General features: G+C 40.8%; 3 protein-coding genes across 3 annotated transcripts in view; all 3 read left to right on the forward strand.

The window, feature by feature from the left end:
* LOC120744877 (solute carrier organic anion transporter family member 5A1-like) overlaps positions 1-148 on the forward strand; it is a 34,823-nt gene extending 34,675 nt beyond the window's left edge. The window contains exon 7 of the mRNA XM_040049467.1: positions 132-148. Within this exon, the coding sequence (XP_039905401.1) occupies positions 132-148 (17 nt within the window). The remainder of the gene's footprint in view (positions 1-131) is intronic.
* A 7,723-nt stretch (positions 149-7,871) lies between these two features.
* LOC120744788 (tripartite motif-containing protein 16-like) lies at positions 7,872-13,538 on the forward strand. The gene is made up of 4 exons (XM_040049351.1): positions 7,872-9,754; positions 10,802-11,438; positions 12,456-12,717; positions 13,361-13,538. The coding sequence occupies exon 1, from the start codon at positions 8,066-8,068 to the stop codon at positions 9,731-9,733; it is 1,668 nt and encodes a 555-aa protein (XP_039905285.1). The 5' UTR covers positions 7,872-8,065; the 3' UTR covers positions 9,734-9,754; positions 10,802-11,438; positions 12,456-12,717; positions 13,361-13,538.
* A 4,497-nt stretch (positions 13,539-18,035) lies between these two features.
* Positions 18,036-19,510, forward strand: part of LOC120744794 (E3 ubiquitin/ISG15 ligase TRIM25-like) — a 188,961-nt gene continuing 187,486 nt past the window's right edge. The window contains exon 1 of the mRNA XM_040049361.1: positions 18,036-18,414. The gene's annotated coding sequence lies outside the window, so the exon portion shown is untranslated. The remainder of the gene's footprint in view (positions 18,415-19,510) is intronic.

Below are 19,510 nucleotides of genomic sequence, written 5' to 3' on the forward strand. Positions count from 1 at the left end.
ACTTCAGTAGAAAGAGACGGCTAAAATTGTTTGTTTTACGTGAAGTGTGTATCAGCAATAGAATGCCCTTATATAAAACAAACAAAAAAAAGTTAAGTAAAACAACCCTTGTCTGTTTTTTTCTTTTTCAGTTATGCGAGACATATAATGTTTTTGGATTAATTTTACTGCTATGTTTATGTGTCTGTTGTATATTTTGCTGCTGTTGTTTTCATTAGTTCATATATTTGGAGTTTAGATATATTTTGAATTAAGTTATGAAACAGTTATGGAAATGTACGATTTTGTCAGCCCATAAAGAATACTTTGATACATCACTTTATCCTTAATTTTATCAGAAACATTCAAAATTATCCCTAGATATGAGGACAATTATCTGATATTACAATTAAATAAGCGTAAAGGTTCAGAGGATTGTAGTTGGTGCAGTATATTCAAAGATATTTGTCTCAGAGAAGTAATAGAGTTAAAGGATGAATGAATGCAAATGAATAAAGAAATATTTTATTTCCACTTTTGATACATTTTTTCCCAAGTGTAACATACAATTTACATGTCGTCGGTGTTAACATTGCTGTTGGCTCCACCACCCAGCTTAACGACCTTGTACCTGTCCGTGAACGTCTCTCGGCCTCGGATGCCAAATGCTTCTGTGGCGGTTGCTAGGCAACAGGAGCAGCGCGACGTAAGCGAGACAGTCCCATTAAAGCCGCTCGGTTCGGCCTTCACGGCCTACGGGATGCAGCTGCTGAAGTGGGGCGCTGCTTCGTGCTGCTCACGGGCTCTGATGGATGCTAGCTTCATGTGTGACGGACTGTTAGCTGGAAGAGTTTATTTTGGTGCTACGACTGAGAAACATTTCAGGGTTTGAAGCAACAGTGGAGAGACTGGCTGACTGCTGCAGAAGAAATCTGCTCTGAGGTTAACAGAACGTCTGATCGTCCAGTATGAGCAACCTTCAGCAGAGACTGCTGGATATCAGCCGGAAACCCGAGATAAAGTTACGCATAACAGGTAAAACTGCGATGGTCTCAGTGGACTAACACAAGAATACAACTCTTGTAGGACCTGATCAGAGCTCAGCTTGTAGGCTAACATACTGAAATCAGGGAGCGGCTAATCACACAAGTGCGTCTCTTTTTTACGGTAAACTTTTAGCATTAAACAAACCTTGAGACCGAGAGAAAGTGCCTTTACAGAAGATTTATTTAGAAGATTAAGATAAAAGAGGCAGGGAGGGAAAGCTTCGGTTTTCTGCACTGTGCCACAGTTCGCTGTCTGCTTCGGCTTCTGCACCCTCACTCCGGGGCTACAGACAGTCCTCTGCCGCCTGTGGTGCTCCTCACCTCCGTCTGCACCCCAGGCTTCCCGAGGTGGAGGCAGGCCGGCAGGGACTTTGAGAGATGGGCTTTACTTTCAAAAATACCCCTTAATCAGGTCTAACTCCTACAAGACCATCGTGACTCCCCCACCATCCTCACCTCATGTTAAAATGTATATTTTTCAACTGAATTATTTTGGGTTCAAGAAAATGATGAAGTTTTTAAAATAACTTTGTAATGTTCTAATAAAAGTCTTAACTCGAACTAAATCAGCTCAAATCTCACAGATGTCAGGTTATTCACAAAGCATGGAAACATAGTTGTTAGTTTGAATGCAGCCACAGCAGGCAAACTATGGCTGCATGCTCCAAAGAACAGGAGCACAGTAACTGAACACACTCTTAGCACACTTACATCTGATTTTGGGAACAGTTAACAGATCTGAACCTGATGACCTGAGAGGTTTAACTGGGTCAAAGGTCGAGAGCCAATTGAAACTGTCCGGTTAAAACCAACTAAATCATGAAACCTTTGATTTAAAATGTCTGATCAACAGTATCAAAGGCAGCAATGAGATCAAATAGAACTAAGACTGAAACTCTGAGTCTCTAATAATCTTCAGATCACTGATGACTTTAGTTGGGTTGTTTCTGTGCAATGACTGGCTGTGAAACCTGACTGGTACTTATCTGCTATGGCACTGTGAGATTTTCAGTTTAATCTACAACAATGACAAACATTTACTTGCAGCGTGAAGCTGGCAGCAGCTACCTGAATGATTTGTACTCTGAACTTTCCTAATAAGAGTATCAGAGCTCGAGAGTAACTTACACTTTCATTGTTCACGTTTGTACAGTTTAAATTTCACTCCCATATGAGGACATGCTCAGAGTGGACTATATTTGCTCAGATGTGTTTTCCTGTCATCACATTATTAACCTTTTTCCTCAGTGACCCTTTGTTCCTCAAGATCTCCCCCTAACATGAAGTGTGAGGAAGAGGAGGGCCTGTATGACCAGCAGGTCTCCAACCAGGAGAGGAACTCCAGTCTGGACCAGGAGGGCACAGATCCTCCACAGATCAAAGAGGAAGAGGAGGAACTCTGCATCAGTGATGACGTAGAAAAGATTGTACTCAAACAGGAGGACGAAGGCCTCATCTGGACTGGAGAAGAGCAGCTCAGACAGCTGGATAACATCTGGAAACCTGAAATGAACTTACACAGCAGGGGTATGTAAAACCGTAATGGTCTTACCTAAAAATTAATATGACTTTAATTCATTCATTCAATAAAGATATTTTGGAAACACATCAGAGTTCTTCATGCCAGTGTTTAACTCAGCTGATTGTTAGTGGAGGTTTTCTGAGAGCTTCGCTGCTTTTTATCCCCATATTTAATCCTACTTTTAAATTTCCCCTTCTGTCTGATGTTTGTCTTATCATTTACATAAACATCTTTCCAAACAGTAATTGGTGGACAAACTGTGATTGGTGCATAGAAATTTACTAACGTGTTAGGAGTGAGTGCATGAAATCTTATTTTAACAGTTTCCAGGTCTGGGTAAATGATATGATGATATTTCTGATGACATTTTGATTAAACTCTGTTGTAGAGTTGGAAATGGACAGCTGTAGACACCACTGCCGAGTAGTCATTCTTGTTATACTTCTATATTTATCTAAGACAAGTAAATTTGTCCATTTGTCACCTCAGCTTTCCCACAACAGCATGAATGTGAGGAGGAACTGGTTTTTTGGGGACCATGAGAGAACTTCAGCCTCGACCAGGAGGATCCGGAGCTTCCACAGATAAAAGAGGAACAGGAGGAACCTTGCACCAGTCAGGACGTAGATCAGCTTGTAGTGAAGCAGGAGACTGAAGGCATTATTATCTTCATGGTGGCTCCTACTTATGAGGAAAGTGAGCCAGAGCTGGACAGTGAACGTCTCCTTTCTTACAGCTCTCCTGAACCAGAGAGCAGAGATCAGCAAGACAACTTTCCTGTGTCAGAGAAGTCAGCGGTAAAACTGACACAAGTAAAAAAGTTTGTAAAATGTGAGATTTGTGGAAAAACCTTTGAGTACAGATCCAAACTAACGAGACATATGAGAGTTCACACAGGTGAGAAGCCACATTCTTGCAGCACCTGCGGAAAAGATTCAGCCTGATGATAAACTTGAAAACTCACATGAGAATCCACACAGGTGAGAAGCCGTATTCTTGTGGCATCTGCGGAAAAAGAATTTAGAGACCAATCGACGTTCAAAAGCACATGACAGTTCACACAGGTGAGAAGCCTTATTCTTGTAGCACCTGCGGGAAAAGCTTCAGTCAGAAACCAACACTGGAGAGACACCAGAGAAGCCACACAGGCGAGAAGCTGCACTCCTGCGGCACCTGTGGGAGGGGATTCAGTCAGATGATAAACTTGAAAACTCACATGAGAATTCACACAGGTGAGAAGCCTCATTCATGTAGCACCTGCGGGAAAAGCTTCATTCAGAGGATACAGTTACAAAGACACATGAGGATTCACACTAGTTAAAAGTGGGAGAACTGTCAGATGAAGCAGTCCACTGAGAAGCCAGATCAGAGCAGATCAGATGACCTCCTTCATTTAAAAAACTCTGTATTGTTTATTGTATGTAGGGGTGGGAGATATAGCCTCAAAATAATATTTCAAGAAACTTACATTTAAAAAAATAATGTACATTTTATCAGCTCGGCAGGCAGCAGCATTATACGTGTAAGTAAATGAAGGATTTTCCATCTTTCTCTTCCAGTGAGCTGCTGTCACTGATGACAGCTTAGCTAATTCAAAGTGTGAAAATGTGGCCACCTCAAGGTGCTTGATATTGTAAGGTAAAGACCCAACAATAATACAATGAAAACAGAGAAAACCCAAACAGTCATTTGACCCCTATTAGCAAGCGTTTGGCGACAGTGGGAAGGAAAAACTCCTTTTTAACAGGAAGAAACCTCCAGCAGAACCAGGCTCAGGGAGGGGCGGGGGCCATCTGCAACAAGGAAAGTTTTAAGTCTAATCTTAAAAGCTGAAGGCTCTGCCTCCCATTCTACATTTAAATACTCTTTGAACAACATTATAGAGCAATGTTAGTGACACAGCATACATGAAACATGAGCACATAAGTATCCTCAGTGGTGTTTTTCCTGGAAGTTTTAAGAAAAGTGTATTACAAGTGCTTACACTCTAGCTTAATATCTAAAACAACCTCGTAATGCTTAAGGAGCCTGCACAATTCTGTCATATAAGGAAAAAAAATTCTGCCTGGTTTGTTTCATCTTGGGTCGAGCTTTTTAACCTCCTGCTTTTCCACCGTGTAGCACGTCAGTAATTTCCATCCACTGACTGCTCTTGCTGTTATATTAGATGTAACTCACGAGTGCTCCAGTGATGCATGGTGGAATCATTTGTTTACCTTTGGGTCGCACATCACTGCTGCTGGTATCTCCTGCTCACGTGCCTTCACAGCCCGGTTGTACTCAAGTGTGTTTTTGCTGGTTTGCTTTTTTCACTTTCAGTGGGAAAAGTGTTCTTGCATATTTTGCGAACATTCAGCTACCAAACTGTGACTGGAGCCCGACATGTGGCTCTGGCTGTGAGACATGACTGGGGTTGACTCACTGTGGTGAATGCAAACACATGATGTTCCTCTAAACACACTTTTTTGTAAACATTTATACCAGTATTATTGCAGATCATATATGTCACAGCCCTAATTCTGTTTGTTGCATATTCCATTAAAACCTGTAATGAAGATGAAACACGTATTTACATTCATTTGATGTGATATTTGTATCGTGTTGAGCTGTGGAGGTGACAAAAAAAGTTGCTGAGATGTTTTATTTATTTGTTTAGTGGAGAGATTTTACTACACTGAGTCAAAGCTGGAAAGAAACACACATGAGACCAAACATTTTGTGATTTAATCTTGATTTTCATGAAGACTGAATTTCAGCATGTGCTCATCCTGTTGATTCGTATGTTGGTGTTGGTTATGTGTCTTAAAAGTGAAATAAAGATTTCTTTAAAACTTCTTGTGGCTATTTTTTTTAAGGCACAATCTCTGCAACATGAAACAACGTCTGTGAAGCACATTTTGTACAGTAGGCAGGGAGACTTTCCCATCACTGTGGTGGTGGGGTGGATGAGATTTGCCTGTGGTCACTTAAGGCTCTGTATGTTGTGGGTCTGTATGGAAGTTGAGGTCAGTGCCTTCAGACCGGCCAACTATGGTGGTAATCATGGTCCCCTGTTTTATTAAGGGAGTGTGGAGGGTATGTTTGCACTTCAGGCCTCCCTAGGAAGGTCTATATCTGTAGTCACTTCCACTGTTTTCTCATTGCTGTTTACAAATTGTTGTTTCTGTTTGTAGCCTTTTTATTGAAAGATTTTGGTTTGGATTTTGGTTTATATTATTAATATGTGCATTTGTTGTTATTAATAATATTTGCTTCACTCTCCATTTGATGTGTTTTTGGTATGTTTTACTTTTAATAGTTCTATGATTATGTTTATGTGGGGTTTATAATTATATTTAAGTTCTGGGTTTTTTTATGAATAAAAGTGACTTAACTTGTCAGAGATATGAGACTTTGGGCATTTCCCCTTCTGTCTTATTCTCAGTGTCTTGTTCCCATGTTTATTTACCTCTGTGTTGCTATCTTTGTGTCTCTGTCTCTTTCTCTTCCCCTGTTCAGTGGGATTTAAGACTTCCAACAAATAATTTCAAAGGGTCAATTAAATTTTAATAAAACCATTTTACTCAACAGTGCACTCTAATTTTAGCATTTTTTTTACTCAATCATAAAAAGGTTCATCTTAAAAGATGTTTCAGAGACATTTTTATTACTTTTTTCTTTCTTTCTTTCTTTCCTTGTTGTTTTTTAGCCATCAGAATTATTGTCTGATGGCCAACTAACTTAATTTACCAAATGGACCATCACGGCCTTGCCATATTGGTCTATTTGATCAACCTCTGTTATTATTTATTTATTTTAATTTATTTTCAGCTGTTACAGATAGGACAGACACGACTGGGGGATAAGAAAGAAAGAAAGAAAGAAAAGGGGAAGAGGGACAGTGAGAAAGGGCACTTAAAAAATATCTCCCAGGTCACCTGTTAAAAGAAGAAAATAAGAGAAAACAAGCAAAAAAGAGAGCAACATAATAACACAACACCATTGCAATAATCTAGCTAAGTGTAAATAACAGTAAATATTAAATACTGAATGTGATTGTGCAGCACGCAAGATTGACATCGCACAATGTGGTTTGAGGTAGCAGCCAAGAAAGGTGTAGCTTGTGTGTGTGAACACCTGTGTGGATGAGCGCTCTTCTATTCAAAAGGCTTCTCCATGTAACGATCTGCTAGAAGGTGTGGGGAGCCATAGCCCCGTCCCCCAGGGCATGAAGCAGGCATGGAGGAGATCCAGGCCCCAGACATCCACAGGCCCCCAGAGTGCGAGAGCCCAAAGAGGACCACCGGAGGGGCAACCGTGCCACCTTCCTGGGAAGAGCTGAGGAGAGCCCCAGATGAGGGGTCACCCAACAGCCACAGAGCAGAAGCCAGAGAGGGCTGCAGTGACGTACACGCGCGCTCTGCAGGCAGCCAGCTGTGCCAGAGTGAATCACCCCCGCAAGGGGCCCGACCGAGCCACAGGCACCAGGCCCCACCAAGCAGCCGTACCAGCAGTGAGCTGGTACAGACCTGAGCGCCCAGCCCTGGACACCAAGTATGCACCGATGTCTGAGGGCATCAGCCACAAGCAGGGAGTGTGGTGAGGGGAAATAGGCCTCCATACCTTGGAGGGCCTGAGATGTTCCAAGGGGGTGGAGTCTAAGACTAGGTACACACAGACCCAAACATGCATTCCCACCCTCATGCACACATATACAAATACTCGGCGCTGATCCAACCTGGATACAGACACAAATGGACACTGTACATGTACTGTACAGCACGGCCCCTCCCGAGAACCCTCAATGTCTACATGCATTTAAAACTGAGAGGTGAGCACCGGCGCCAGAGGTGAGGTTGAATACAAAGACCGTCCTCTGGACACCGTATAACATGCCCGATCCCAAGACCCTATATGTATGTGTTATGAGAGTGTGAGTAATGTGGATGTCTAGGTTGTGGAATAAAATCAGTCTGCTGATAAAACAGTGAGCACAGTGAGAAGATCTTCACTGAGCTGATCCATCTCATCTCATAAAATTGAGGCACAGGTGACCAGGAGGGGACAGAGGGGGAACGACCTTTTGTTGCTTTTTTCTACAACAATTTCTTAGTTCAGCTGCAGTATTTGATATCCTGTAACGACTAAAATGATAATTTTAACAAATTTACATAAAAAGATTGTCTTTTAAATGTTAAGTTTATTTAACAACTTTAAAGGCTGAGGAGTGCTATTTTTAAATGAAAAACGAGCTCTGTTTCAAAAGAGTTAAACATACAGGCTCACATGTTCCAGGATTGAATTAGTGTCTGATAACCCTCCCTCTTCCTGCTCTCTAACTCAGCACCTCCTCTCTGTCCACATGTTTCCTTGTTCCCTCCCCTTCTGATCTGCAGTTTGAAGATGGGTGCAACCAACATGTGGTGACGTATAAGAGCTGACAGATCCCATTCGCTACAGAAACACATGTTGTTTAGATCAGAGCAGTTTCAGTTCTGAGGAAGTGAAACTCACACAGTCGCTGACACTGTTGGGTGAAATGGCGCAGAAAAGTGTTCAGCTGGACCGAGAAACCTTCTCTTGTTCGATCTGTTTGGATCTACTGAAGGATCCGGTGGCTATTCCCTGTGGACACAGCTACTGCATGAACTGTATTAAAAGCTTCTGGGATGAAGAGGAAAAGAAGAAAATCTACAGCTGCCCTCAGTGCCGGAGGACTTTCACAGCGAGGCCTGTCCTGGTGAAAAACACCATGTTAGCAGTTTTAGTGGAGCAGCTGAAGAAGACTGGACTCCAAGCTGCTCCTGCTGATCACTGCTATGCTGGACCTGAAGATGTGGCCTGTGATGTCTGCACTGGAAGAAAAATGAAAGCAGTGAAGTCCTGTTTGATGTGTTTGGTCTCTTATTGTGAGAAACACCTTCAGCCTCATTTTATATCCTCCGCATTTGAAACACACAAGCTGGTGGAGCCCTCCAAGAAGCTCCAGGAGAACATCTGCTCTCGTCATGATGAGGTGATGAAGATGTTCTGCCGTACTGATCAGCAGAGTATCTGTTATCTCTGCTCTGTGGATGAACATAAAGGCCACGACACAGTCTCAGCTGCAGCAGAAAGGACTGAGAGGCAGAGAGAGCTGGAGGTGAGTCGACAAAACATCCAGCAGAGAATCCAGGACAGAGAGAAAGATGTGAAGCTGCTTCAACAGGAGGTGGAGGCCATCAATCAGTCTGCTGATCAAACAGTGGAGCACAGTGAGAAGATCTTCACTGAGCTGATCCATCTCATCCAGAAAAGAAGCTCTGATGTGAAGCAGCAGATCAGATCCCAGCAGGAAACTGAAGTGAGTCGAGTCAAAGAGCTTGAGGAGAAGCTGGAGCAGGAGATCACTGAGCTGAAGAGGAAAGATGCTGAGCTGAAGCAGCTCTCACACACAGAGGATCACAACCAGTTTCTACACAACTACCCCTCACTGTCAGCACTCAGTGAGTCTACAGACTCATCCAGCATCAATATCCGTCCTCTGAGCTACTTTGAGGATGTGACAGCAGCTGTGTCAGAGGTCAGAGATAAACTACAGGACATTCTGAGAGAGGAATGGACAAACATCTCACTGACAGTCACTGAAGTGGATGTTTTACTGTCAGATCCACAAGAGCCAAAGACCAGAGCTGGATTCTTAAAATATTCATGTGAAATCACACTGGATCCAAACACAGCAAACAAACTGCTGTTATTATCAGAGGGGAACAGAAAAGCAACACGGATGAAACAACAACAGTCTTATTCTGATCATCCAGACAGATTCACTGGATGTCGTCAGGTCCTGAGTAGAGAGAGTCTGACTGGACGTTGTTACTGGGAGGTGGAGTGGAGAGGGGGAGGAGTTTATGTAGCAGTCGCATACAAGAATATCAGCAGAAAAGGATGGGGTAATGAATGTAGATTTGGACATAATGACAAATCTTGGTCATTAGATTGTGACAACAACAGTTTTACATTTTGGTACAACAACATCCAAACTCCTGTCTCAGGTCCTCGTTCCTCCAGAGTAGGAGTGTACCTGGATCACAGAGCAGGTATTTTGTCCTTCTACAGCGTCTCTGAAACCATGACTCTCCTCCACAGAGTCCAGACCACATTCACTCAGCCGCTCTATGCTGGACTTTGGGTTGAACACATGGCTGAGTTGATTAAAGTGAAATAGACTGAAGTCTTTCATATTGTTGTAAGTTTAAATCTGTATTTTAGTTCCCTTTTAATTTCTCTCCATCATTATTGTGGTATGTATGTGCTGCACATAAATCAGATGTCAGTCAAACATTATGGGCGGTACCTCGACATCTTCAACATGTTGTCTTGATGTTTTTACGTTTTATAGGTGGAGCTCTTTCCTGTGTCTGTTCAGCCATGGAGACTATCAATGCTTATGAATATTCTTATTTGAAAAATTTCTCCACATGAAAACATAAACTTCTCTATGTTCTAAATGTTTACTGAATATTTTTTTAGGTATTTGTATGTTGTTGTTTCTCTTCACTGATCTTAACAGAGAAGTCTACAGACCTTCCTTTATCACACAGATTTTATTCTCATTTGTACATTTATAAAGAAAACAATTAATTACAGAGCAATAAGAAATTTTAAGAAAGTGCACTATATCATAATTTATAGTAAAGTGTATTAAAGCATCGTTAGTTAGTCACTTATTTAGTTTGGAGCTGTATCATCTGACACTGTAGAAACATTTCCTCCAGCTTCAGCACAGAATGTTAAAAACAGAACAGAACTATTAATGAGAACAAACAGTAGGAACACAGTATCAGCAAACATCATGGCTTAAAATGGAGAGTAAAAATCTAAAAATAAATAAATAAATTAGTAAAAAGGACTTCCTGTTGACATGTTATTGGTCCTATCTTGTCTGCAGCACCTCCAGGATGTTTCTTATATGTTCTGGTTATTTGTGCACCAATTATAGTTTTGTCAGTAGGAAGTTCAAGTTCAACTCAGTGTGTTTGTTTGTTTTTTTCAAACTGATACCTGACCTTGAACACCTTTAAAAAAAAAAAAATCTGTCAATAAAGCGATGATATAAAATGCTTATATTAGTACTGAAAAACTGCATACCCACTTTACAGATATAAATAATTATATAAATCCACAGCTGAACTGGAGGAGCAGCTGATCTAGTTCACTCATGTGTTTCTGGACTAAGAGTTGGAGCAAATACCTTATGATTCAGTGATGTTTGTTTTTGTTAAATATTTTGTAGATCCAAGTTTGACTCATGATGATGATGTTCCGAATTAAACAAAGTTGGTCACAAATCAAAGCTGTTTATTAAGAATATATTCACTTGGACTCATCAGAGAGGCTTGTGATCCAAGGGAGCCATCAACTGGACAATTACTGACATGACAACAAAAAAGCTAAGTACATAGGGGGGAACAGAGGTGAAAGTACTTACTTTAAAGGACTGTAATGTTTCCTTTTAAAATAAGTCTCTTTTTTAACATCTACTTTTTCATCTATTTGGCAGTCACAGTTAAAAGTATAAACCTTGGCACGCTTTGTGTTGTGATTCTGCTGTTCGTAAAAAATTACCATGCGCAAAGTACCAGACTTTAAGGCTTTGACTTGATGCCAGTGGCCTGAGGAGGACAGTATTACCCTTGGACATGTGTAGTCTGCCATCTGTTCAATAGAAGAACAAGAAGCGCGGAAATGGCACAACTCGTACCGCACAGCTGTCTTCAGTTTCTGGGAGAGTTTAACAATGAGAGACTGATGATGCAGAAGAAATCTCCGTGGTTAAAAACATTAAAAACAGTCGTCCAGGATGATGAGATCCGCCACTGGCTCAGACTGCTGTATATCAGCCGGAGACCCGAGATGAAGTCACGCAGCAGGTATGTAAAACTGTGATGTTCTCAATGAACTAACACAGGAACGATCTGAGCTCAGTCTGTAAGCTAACAGGCTAAAATCAGAGAGCAGCTAATCAAACAAGTGCGTCCCTTTTTTTTTAAAGGTAAACTTTTAACAATAGACCTTCATGAGACACATCAAAATCAAACAGGGAGGGAAAGCTTCGGTTTTCTGCACTGTGCCACAGTTCGCTGTCTGCTTCGGTTCACGATGCCTCACTCCGGGGCTACAGACAGTCCTCTGCCGCCTGTGGTGCTCCTCACCTCCGTCTGCACCCACAGGCTTCCCGAGGTGGAGGCAGGCCGGCAGGGACTTTGAGAGATGGGCTTTACTTTCAAAAATACCCCTTAATCAGGGTCTAACTCACTAAAAGATGGCCAACTTAGTCTCTTTCTTTTAAGTAATTGTTTTTCATTGAAATGAAATTAATTGTTCAATAAAATTATTACATTTATAATTTAATTAAAGTTAAATTAATCAAGGTGATTTTGACTTTGCTAGTTAACAGGAAGAGAAACAAACTTACACAGGATAAAATGAAATTTGGACCCAGCAGAAAAAGTCAGATCACAGACAAACAGAAACATTCCTCTTTGGCTAAAATTAAATGCAGATTATTGCTCATCTGCAGTTTTAATCATGGCGAATAATTTATGATTCAGCCAAGTAAGATGCTTCTGTGTGGAGGTTTTTCCCCTGTCAAAAGGCATTGCCCTTTACCTTCATCTAAACATGGAATTTAAGTCATGTAGTTGCCGTTGTTTGTTTTTAAAGAGGTCATAATATCTTTGTGATAGTAGAAATTTATCTTCAAAGTAATAGTTATAAAGTGAATTAATGAGACTTTCCAAAAAAGAGAGGGAGTCACATGGTGCTTCTGAAACATTTGTACAAACCTCTCTCACATATGTGAGCAACATGCTCACAGTGTACAGCCCTGCTGACTGAGGCTGCGCCTTTACCTGTCTAATCTTTTTCTTTTTACTTTGTTCCTCAAGTCCCACATCAACATGAAGTGTAAGGAGGAGGAAGATCTGGCTGGCCAGCAGGTCTGGAAGCAGGAGAGGAACTTCAATCTGGACCAGGAGGACACAGAGCCTCCACAGATCAAAGAGGAACAGGAGGAACTCTGCATCAGTCAAGAGGGAGAACAGCTTGTAGTGAAACACGAGGGTGAAGGCATCGTCGTCTGGACCGGGGAAGAGTGGCTCAGACAGCTGCATAACATCTGGAAACCTGAGAAAGATTTATAGACCACCGGTAAAACTGTAATCGCTTTTCTGAAGTGTTAACATTAATATTAAACCTACAGCTTGTATCAGTCAGATCTATTTAATGTGTATTTGTGAAAACATGACAGGGAGTTTTAAATGGACTGGTTCTTATATAGCGCTTTTCTACTCAATCTTGAGCACTCAAAGCGCTTTACAAAACTTGTGTATTCACTCCCATTCGCACAAGCACAATTTTCTTAGTGCTTTCTACCAACATTCAGACACAGATTCCACAGAAAAAACAGCAACTTGGAGTTAGTATCTTGCCCAAGGATATTTGAAATGCAGACTAGGTGAACCGATCAGTAGATGATCTGCTCTACCGCCTGAGCCACAGCCACCCCTAATAGTGAAGATTATTTTGAAAAATATCGAGATCATCAGTCAGTCAGTAATAAGTGAGTTCTTTTTTGTTTTAAAGGGTTTTTTTACTCTTAATGTTGCTGAAAAATGTCAGAACTCAAGTTCTCATTTGCATCAGAGTGCACAAATAACTTCCTTTTTACACACTTTTAATTTCACCTGCAAATGTGAGCAACATGCCCTCATTACAGACTTTAACTAAAACTTTATTTTATCTTCTCAGAAGTGTTTTTCTATAATTACATTTTTTTTTATTGTTCGTTTAGACCTCCACCAGCAAAATACCTGTAAGGAGGAGGAGTTTGTCGCCAATCAGCAGGAGAGGAACTCAAGTCTGGACCAGGAAGACCCAGATCCTCCACAGATTAAAGAGGAACAGGAGGAACTCTGCACCAGTCAGGAGCTGGAGGAGATTGTACTGAAGCAGGAGATCAATAGTTTTATGGTGACTTCTAGTTTTGAGGAAAGTGACCTCAGTGAATCAGAACCAAACGATGACCAGCTCCTTGCTCTTAACTTTCCTGGACCAGAGCTTGAGGAACAGGAAGAAAACCAGCATGTGGACTCGGGATCAACTAGAAATGCGAAGCTGAAGAAAAGGAGACGTGACAAAAACAGAACAGATAAGTCTGGGAGTGAAACTGATACAAGTAAAAAATCTGTAAGCTGTGACACTTGTGGAAAAACTTTTCAGTGTAAATCCAACCTGACGAGACACATGAGAGTTCACACAAGTGAGAAGCCACATTCTTGTAGCACCTGTGGGAAAAGATTCATTTGGAAATCAGGATTGGAAACTCACGTAAGGATCCACACAGGTGAGAAGCCATATTTTTGCATCACCTGTGGGAAAAGATTTAATAAGAAATCCGGATTTGAAAGTCACGTGAGAATCCACACCGGTGAGAAGCCGTATTTCTGTAGCACCTGTGGGAAAAGATTTGGTAAGAAATCGGGACTAGAAACTCATTTGAGAATCCACACCGGTGAGAAACCGTATTCTTGCAACGTCTGTAGGAAAGAGTTTAGAGACTTGTCGACTATGAAAAGTCACAGAAGGATCCACACAGGTGAGAAACCATATATTTGTAGCTCCTGTGGGGAAAGATTCAGTTGGAAATCAGGACTGAATTTTCATCTAAGGATCCACCCGAGTGAGAAACCAAATCACTGCAGCACCCGAGGTAGAAAATGACCTCATGCTCCAAGTCACGGTACATTTTCTGTCCACAGCAGTGAAGGGCACTCTATGTTGTTTGTTCCAGCCCTGACTTTATGTTTCTCTAAGCTTGATATTTTTTTATTGGTCTTTAAAGGTGACACAAATATTTATTGAACATCGATGCTCTTTTAATATTTACCACAGAAACTTGTATTTCTTCTTCAGTATAGAAGAAAACAAACATGAAAATGAGTTTTTCATTACTTGTTCCTTGTAACAACCATGATGTGATTCCTTTTTATCAGCCAATAAATAAGTTTTGATACACAGGAATAAAGATTTTTAAAAAAGTTCAAGACAAGTATACAATTTTTATTTAAATATGTTTTCTTTGTGATTTATGTTAATGAAGGTTATACTTCAGTATGCCTTTGACCTGGTTGTCCTGGTTCTTCTTAGCAACATGTTGCAAGATTTGATTAAACTTTTTTGTGACTAATTTTGTGTATTGTGTAATCCCTGCTAAATAAAAGCAGTTAAATGTGCTATATTGGCTCGTGATAAGTGTTTATATCATTTTGCCTAAATGCAAGTAAACTCAGTGTTTGCCAACTCTGTGTGTGCAGTTTGCTTCATAAGTACAGTAACAGAACTTAAACTACATGGAGCCTATTTTGATTACATCATTACAGATGTAGATATTATTCATAGTTCATATTTCACAGTGTGCTGCAATCTTCTCCACAGACCTGCATTGCTCTCTGTTCAGACCCGTCATCTTCAAGATGTCCACTAGATGTCGCCAGAGTTCCCCCACTTTCTTCATCTATTTCCTCATCCTGCTTAAAACCTACAGTCCTTTACATATGGGTTCATTCAGGGTCATGTTTAGTGGGCAGGTTTAGTGAGATGAAGGAAACTCGTTTTCTTTAACTTTACCTCTGAGTAAGTAACTGGAGTAACAGACTCACTGATTCCTCCCCACCTGCTGGACACGAACCAGCTGACTGACACTTGTTTTCATTTTCTCATTCATAAAGTTGCTACCAGTTCAATTCATTTATATTTATATATAGTGCCAAAAAAACAACAGTTGCCTCAAGGTGCTTTATGTTGTAAGGTAAAGAATGTAAAAACCTCCACAATTGAACAATCTGAAAAGAGCAAATGCTTGGCACCAGTGGCAGAAACAGGCTTTCTGTCGTAATCACTGTAAAACACTAATCACTGGTCAGTCATTTGTTGTGTTGCAATCGGTTTACACTGAGGGAAAAAATTTCACAACTGGATCTCAGAGATAATGTGAATATTTGTGAAAATATGTGAAGATGAGGCTGAAATAACTCTGAGTCTCTAAAACATGATGAAATGCTTACATATTGAAATGTGTGTAGTAGCATGACCTACAGCTTGTTTAAGAACTCGTGATTTTTTCCCCTGTTGGCATAAGGTGAAATCCTGCATAAAGGAGGTGACCTTTGCTCCCTGACTCAGACTTGATAAACATGACCCAAATCATTCACGTTGGTGCCAAATAATGTTTTGTTAAAGTTTAACAAGCTTTCCCAGCCTGAAACTGCCAGACAAACAAATCACCTGTTGGAGATGCTGGTTTAGCTCCCTGGGTAAAGTGGGTGACCCAGATGCGAAAGCCCAGCTATGAATCCTGCCTGAGGACTTTTAGTCTTGGTTTGCATCCAACTTTTCTGCCACAATAGTTCAATTTTCTTAATAAAACACCAAATTACAACAAGTTACCTCAAGGCAGTTTATATTGAAGGCACTTTATTTGAAGGTAAAGATCCAACAATAATACAGAGAAACAACAGGTAGAAGCAATGGAAGATTGAAAATAATGGCTGTCATTACTTTTCATTCAGTCATATATTAAGATACAGAAACACCATCTGTTGTGTGTAACAATGAACAGTAGGGGTAGGGTGATTTTCACCAGATCAAAGCCATGGATCCAAAATTATGGTTTGGTGCTGTTGAGTACCTGGATAGAAAATGCACATGTGGAATGGTAGAAAGTGTTCAGCATGCTTTGATGATCTGCTTCAAGTATGCTGGGGTGAGCATTACAGACTGCTTCTTAAATTTAATAACCAAATTGCATCAATGGGGAACTATAAATTCTACATTTGGATTTCTGATTATTATTTCTGGCTGATTTTCATTAGATCGACCTGAGTGGGGCAGCGACAGATGTGTGCGGTCCAGAAGTAGAAGAAGAAGAAGAAGAAAGAGGAGAGCAGAAATGATGACATTCTAGGCTCGCTTTTCACCTTTGATGTACTCTTAGCTGGAAGACTTTGGTTTGGTGATGTGTTAGAGATAATTTAGTGGTTGAAGCTACTGTGGAAGGAAATCTTCTCAGAGAAGATGTGATCGACCAGATCTGCCATCAGCTCAGAGTGCTGGATATCACCGCAAACCTGAGACAAAGTCATACAGAACAGGTGTGTAAAACTGTGATGGTCTCAGTGAAATAACACTGACTCATGCAGGACTCAGCTTGTGGGCAAACAGACTAAAATCAAAGAATGCTTCTCTTTTTCTCTTTTGTGAAAAACTTTGAACATCCAGTGAGACACAGAGTAAAGTGACTTTCCGAGATTGTTTCTTCTTCTACAGATTCAGATAAATGATGTCATTTTGAGGCAGGAAGAACATTTCCATCATAAAGTAGAAGACTTTTATATTCTTTATTTATTTATCTGGTAAAAAGTCTCATTGAGTTTGAAATGATCTGGCCAAGACCAGAAGCTCCAGTTTTCTCTGCTTCTGTTTGCAGCAGAGCAAAAAGGACAGAGAGCAAGGGACGAGAGAAGACATGAGACAAAGACATGAACGGGACCAAATACTAACCAAGACAACCTAAACAACAAATACTGAATAAATTCAAGATTTAATAAAGTAAATCAGAATACTTTATTAATCCTTCGGGATTAATAAAGTATTCTGATTCAGATAATTAGGAAACATAAGATACACAGAGAACAGAATAATGATTAAACAAGACTCAAAAAACACAAACACAAAACACTGGGTCAACGACCCAGGTACCCTAACAGCCGAGGGAAAAGATGACCTCCTATTCACATCAGTATGGTATATTTTACTCCCATATCACTACTCAAAGATCATATTTCATTGTTTTAGGTTGTAGAGGTGACACACACACAAGCTGTAGTTCAACAATGACTTCATTCCTCTATTGACCTATAAAGAGGTCTTGTTACATAAGATTAAAGCTGGAAACTGACACACATAAGCCCAAACACATTGTGTTATTGTGGACGTTGAAGTCACTGCATGTGTTTTTCATGAAGATTAAACTTTCCTGTGCTGTTGGTTCTTTGTTTACTTCTGTTGGTTCTTACTTTTTTGTTCCTAAAGTTTAAACTAAACTCTTGTTGGATACCAGGTGTTCATTTAATAAAGCTGCAGGTTCAAACTTCTAACTGCATGAAAATGTAATGTGTAATGTCATGTGTTTCTAAGTACCATCATTGATTTTGGTCATCAAATCAGCCATTGCTCATGTTTAATTTGATGTAAATTTTCCCTAATTTGCAGATTCAGATTCAGTATTCAGTACCACATGTGAAAGTGACCCAGATCAGATTTGAAAATATAGGATTAGTGCCGTTCACACTGTCATAGCATGATCGGATATAGGGTCGCATAGGGTCAAAAAAATCGGATTTAATGCGCTTTCGCCTGCAGTGTGAACGTAGCCTTAGTTAGTTCTTAGAGTTTGGTTCCTGTGTTCCCCTCTATTTAGTGTCTGTACCGTGTCTCTGTGCATTTCCTGTTTTATTGTGAAGGTCCATGTCTTATGTTAGTGTGTTCTGTTCACATTTCCCCTGTCTCGTGTAGTCAATTAGGTTCAGCTGTGTCTTTGCCATTCCACGTCTCCCCCTGTGTGTATTTATACTATGTGTCCTCGTGTGCTCCTCGCCGGTTCATCTGTGTTTTTTCCTGCATCATTCTGTGTCGTCTCCCTGCATCTCCATTTTAGGTTTCAGTTCTGTGTTGTGTTAGTTTTTTCCAGTTTAGGTTTCACCTCCTGCTGGCCTCCTTCGCCCCTTCCTAGATGCCCCTGGTCTCATATCGTGCTGGACTTCATCACCGGTCTCCCACCATCCTCAGGTAACAGTTATTCTGACCATCATCGATCGGTTCTCCAAAGCTGTGCATTTCATTGCTCTGCCTAAGCTCCCATCAGCTCTGAACACCAGCCAGATTCTTACACAGCATGTGTTCACGTTCTGGGTTTGGAGAGAGTTTTGCAAGGAACTAGGGGCTCAAGTCAGCTTACCATCCGGTTTCCATCTCAAACTAATGGGCAAATGGAACAGGCAAGCCACCTTGGCTTTCATACCTTGGCTCAGGCGATTAGAGGATCATCAGGGGGTCCTTTTGTCCCTCTGTGGGGGGGATACTCCCACTAGTTTTAAATCTGGGACTCCCCACCATTTGATCTAAGAACTGAAGAAGCTTCTCGGATGACAGGTGATGACAGGTGATGAGAGGTGATGACAGGTGATGACAGGTGATGACAGGTGATGAGAGGTGATGAGAGGTGAAACGTCTTCAAGCAACTTAAACAAGTCCAGACGCTTTTCTTTGCAAGCTGATTTGACTACGATGACCTGGATGACTGAGAACCTTCACAGAAATAATTAACACAAAGTTTTGGTTCTATAACATTTTTCTATCATTGCTTTATTATGGATTAGGTGCAAGAGTTGTTACACTGTATAAATTAAATATAGATGAATTCAATAGCAACTGTGCCTACGTTCTCATATGGACAGTCAAGCTGGAAATGTGATAGATGAGATGAGGAGATGGGAAGGAAGAAGGAGAGGCAAAGAGTGATTCAACAGGCAGAGATTAGTTATTTCCCATAGTTTTTTGGTGCCTTATGGTTCCAAGCGCTGTCACAAATCTATTGCGTTTTTATTATTAGATCATAACCACTTGTTTTAATCAGCTACCCTCCATCCGTGGACTGATTTAATTCTCTCAGCTTCAGATCAACACAGCGCCTGCCCTACCCAACAGCACTAGCAGCAGGCAAGAGCAGAGGCAACGCCCCCAAACAGCAACATTGTACCCCATCAGGTAAAAAATAGGCTACATTGTGCTTTGCATTGTGCCCACCTGATGACAGTGATGTAGTGTGATGCGATTCCATAGATTCTTGATGAATGTGGGTTGTTGTTCTTCAGCCTGCTTCTAT

Source organism: Simochromis diagramma, unplaced genomic scaffold, assembly GCF_900408965.1.
Source record: "Simochromis diagramma unplaced genomic scaffold, fSimDia1.1 OVJJ01000355.1, whole genome shotgun sequence".
Lineage (NCBI taxonomy): Eukaryota > Metazoa > Chordata > Actinopteri > Cichliformes > Cichlidae > Simochromis > Simochromis diagramma.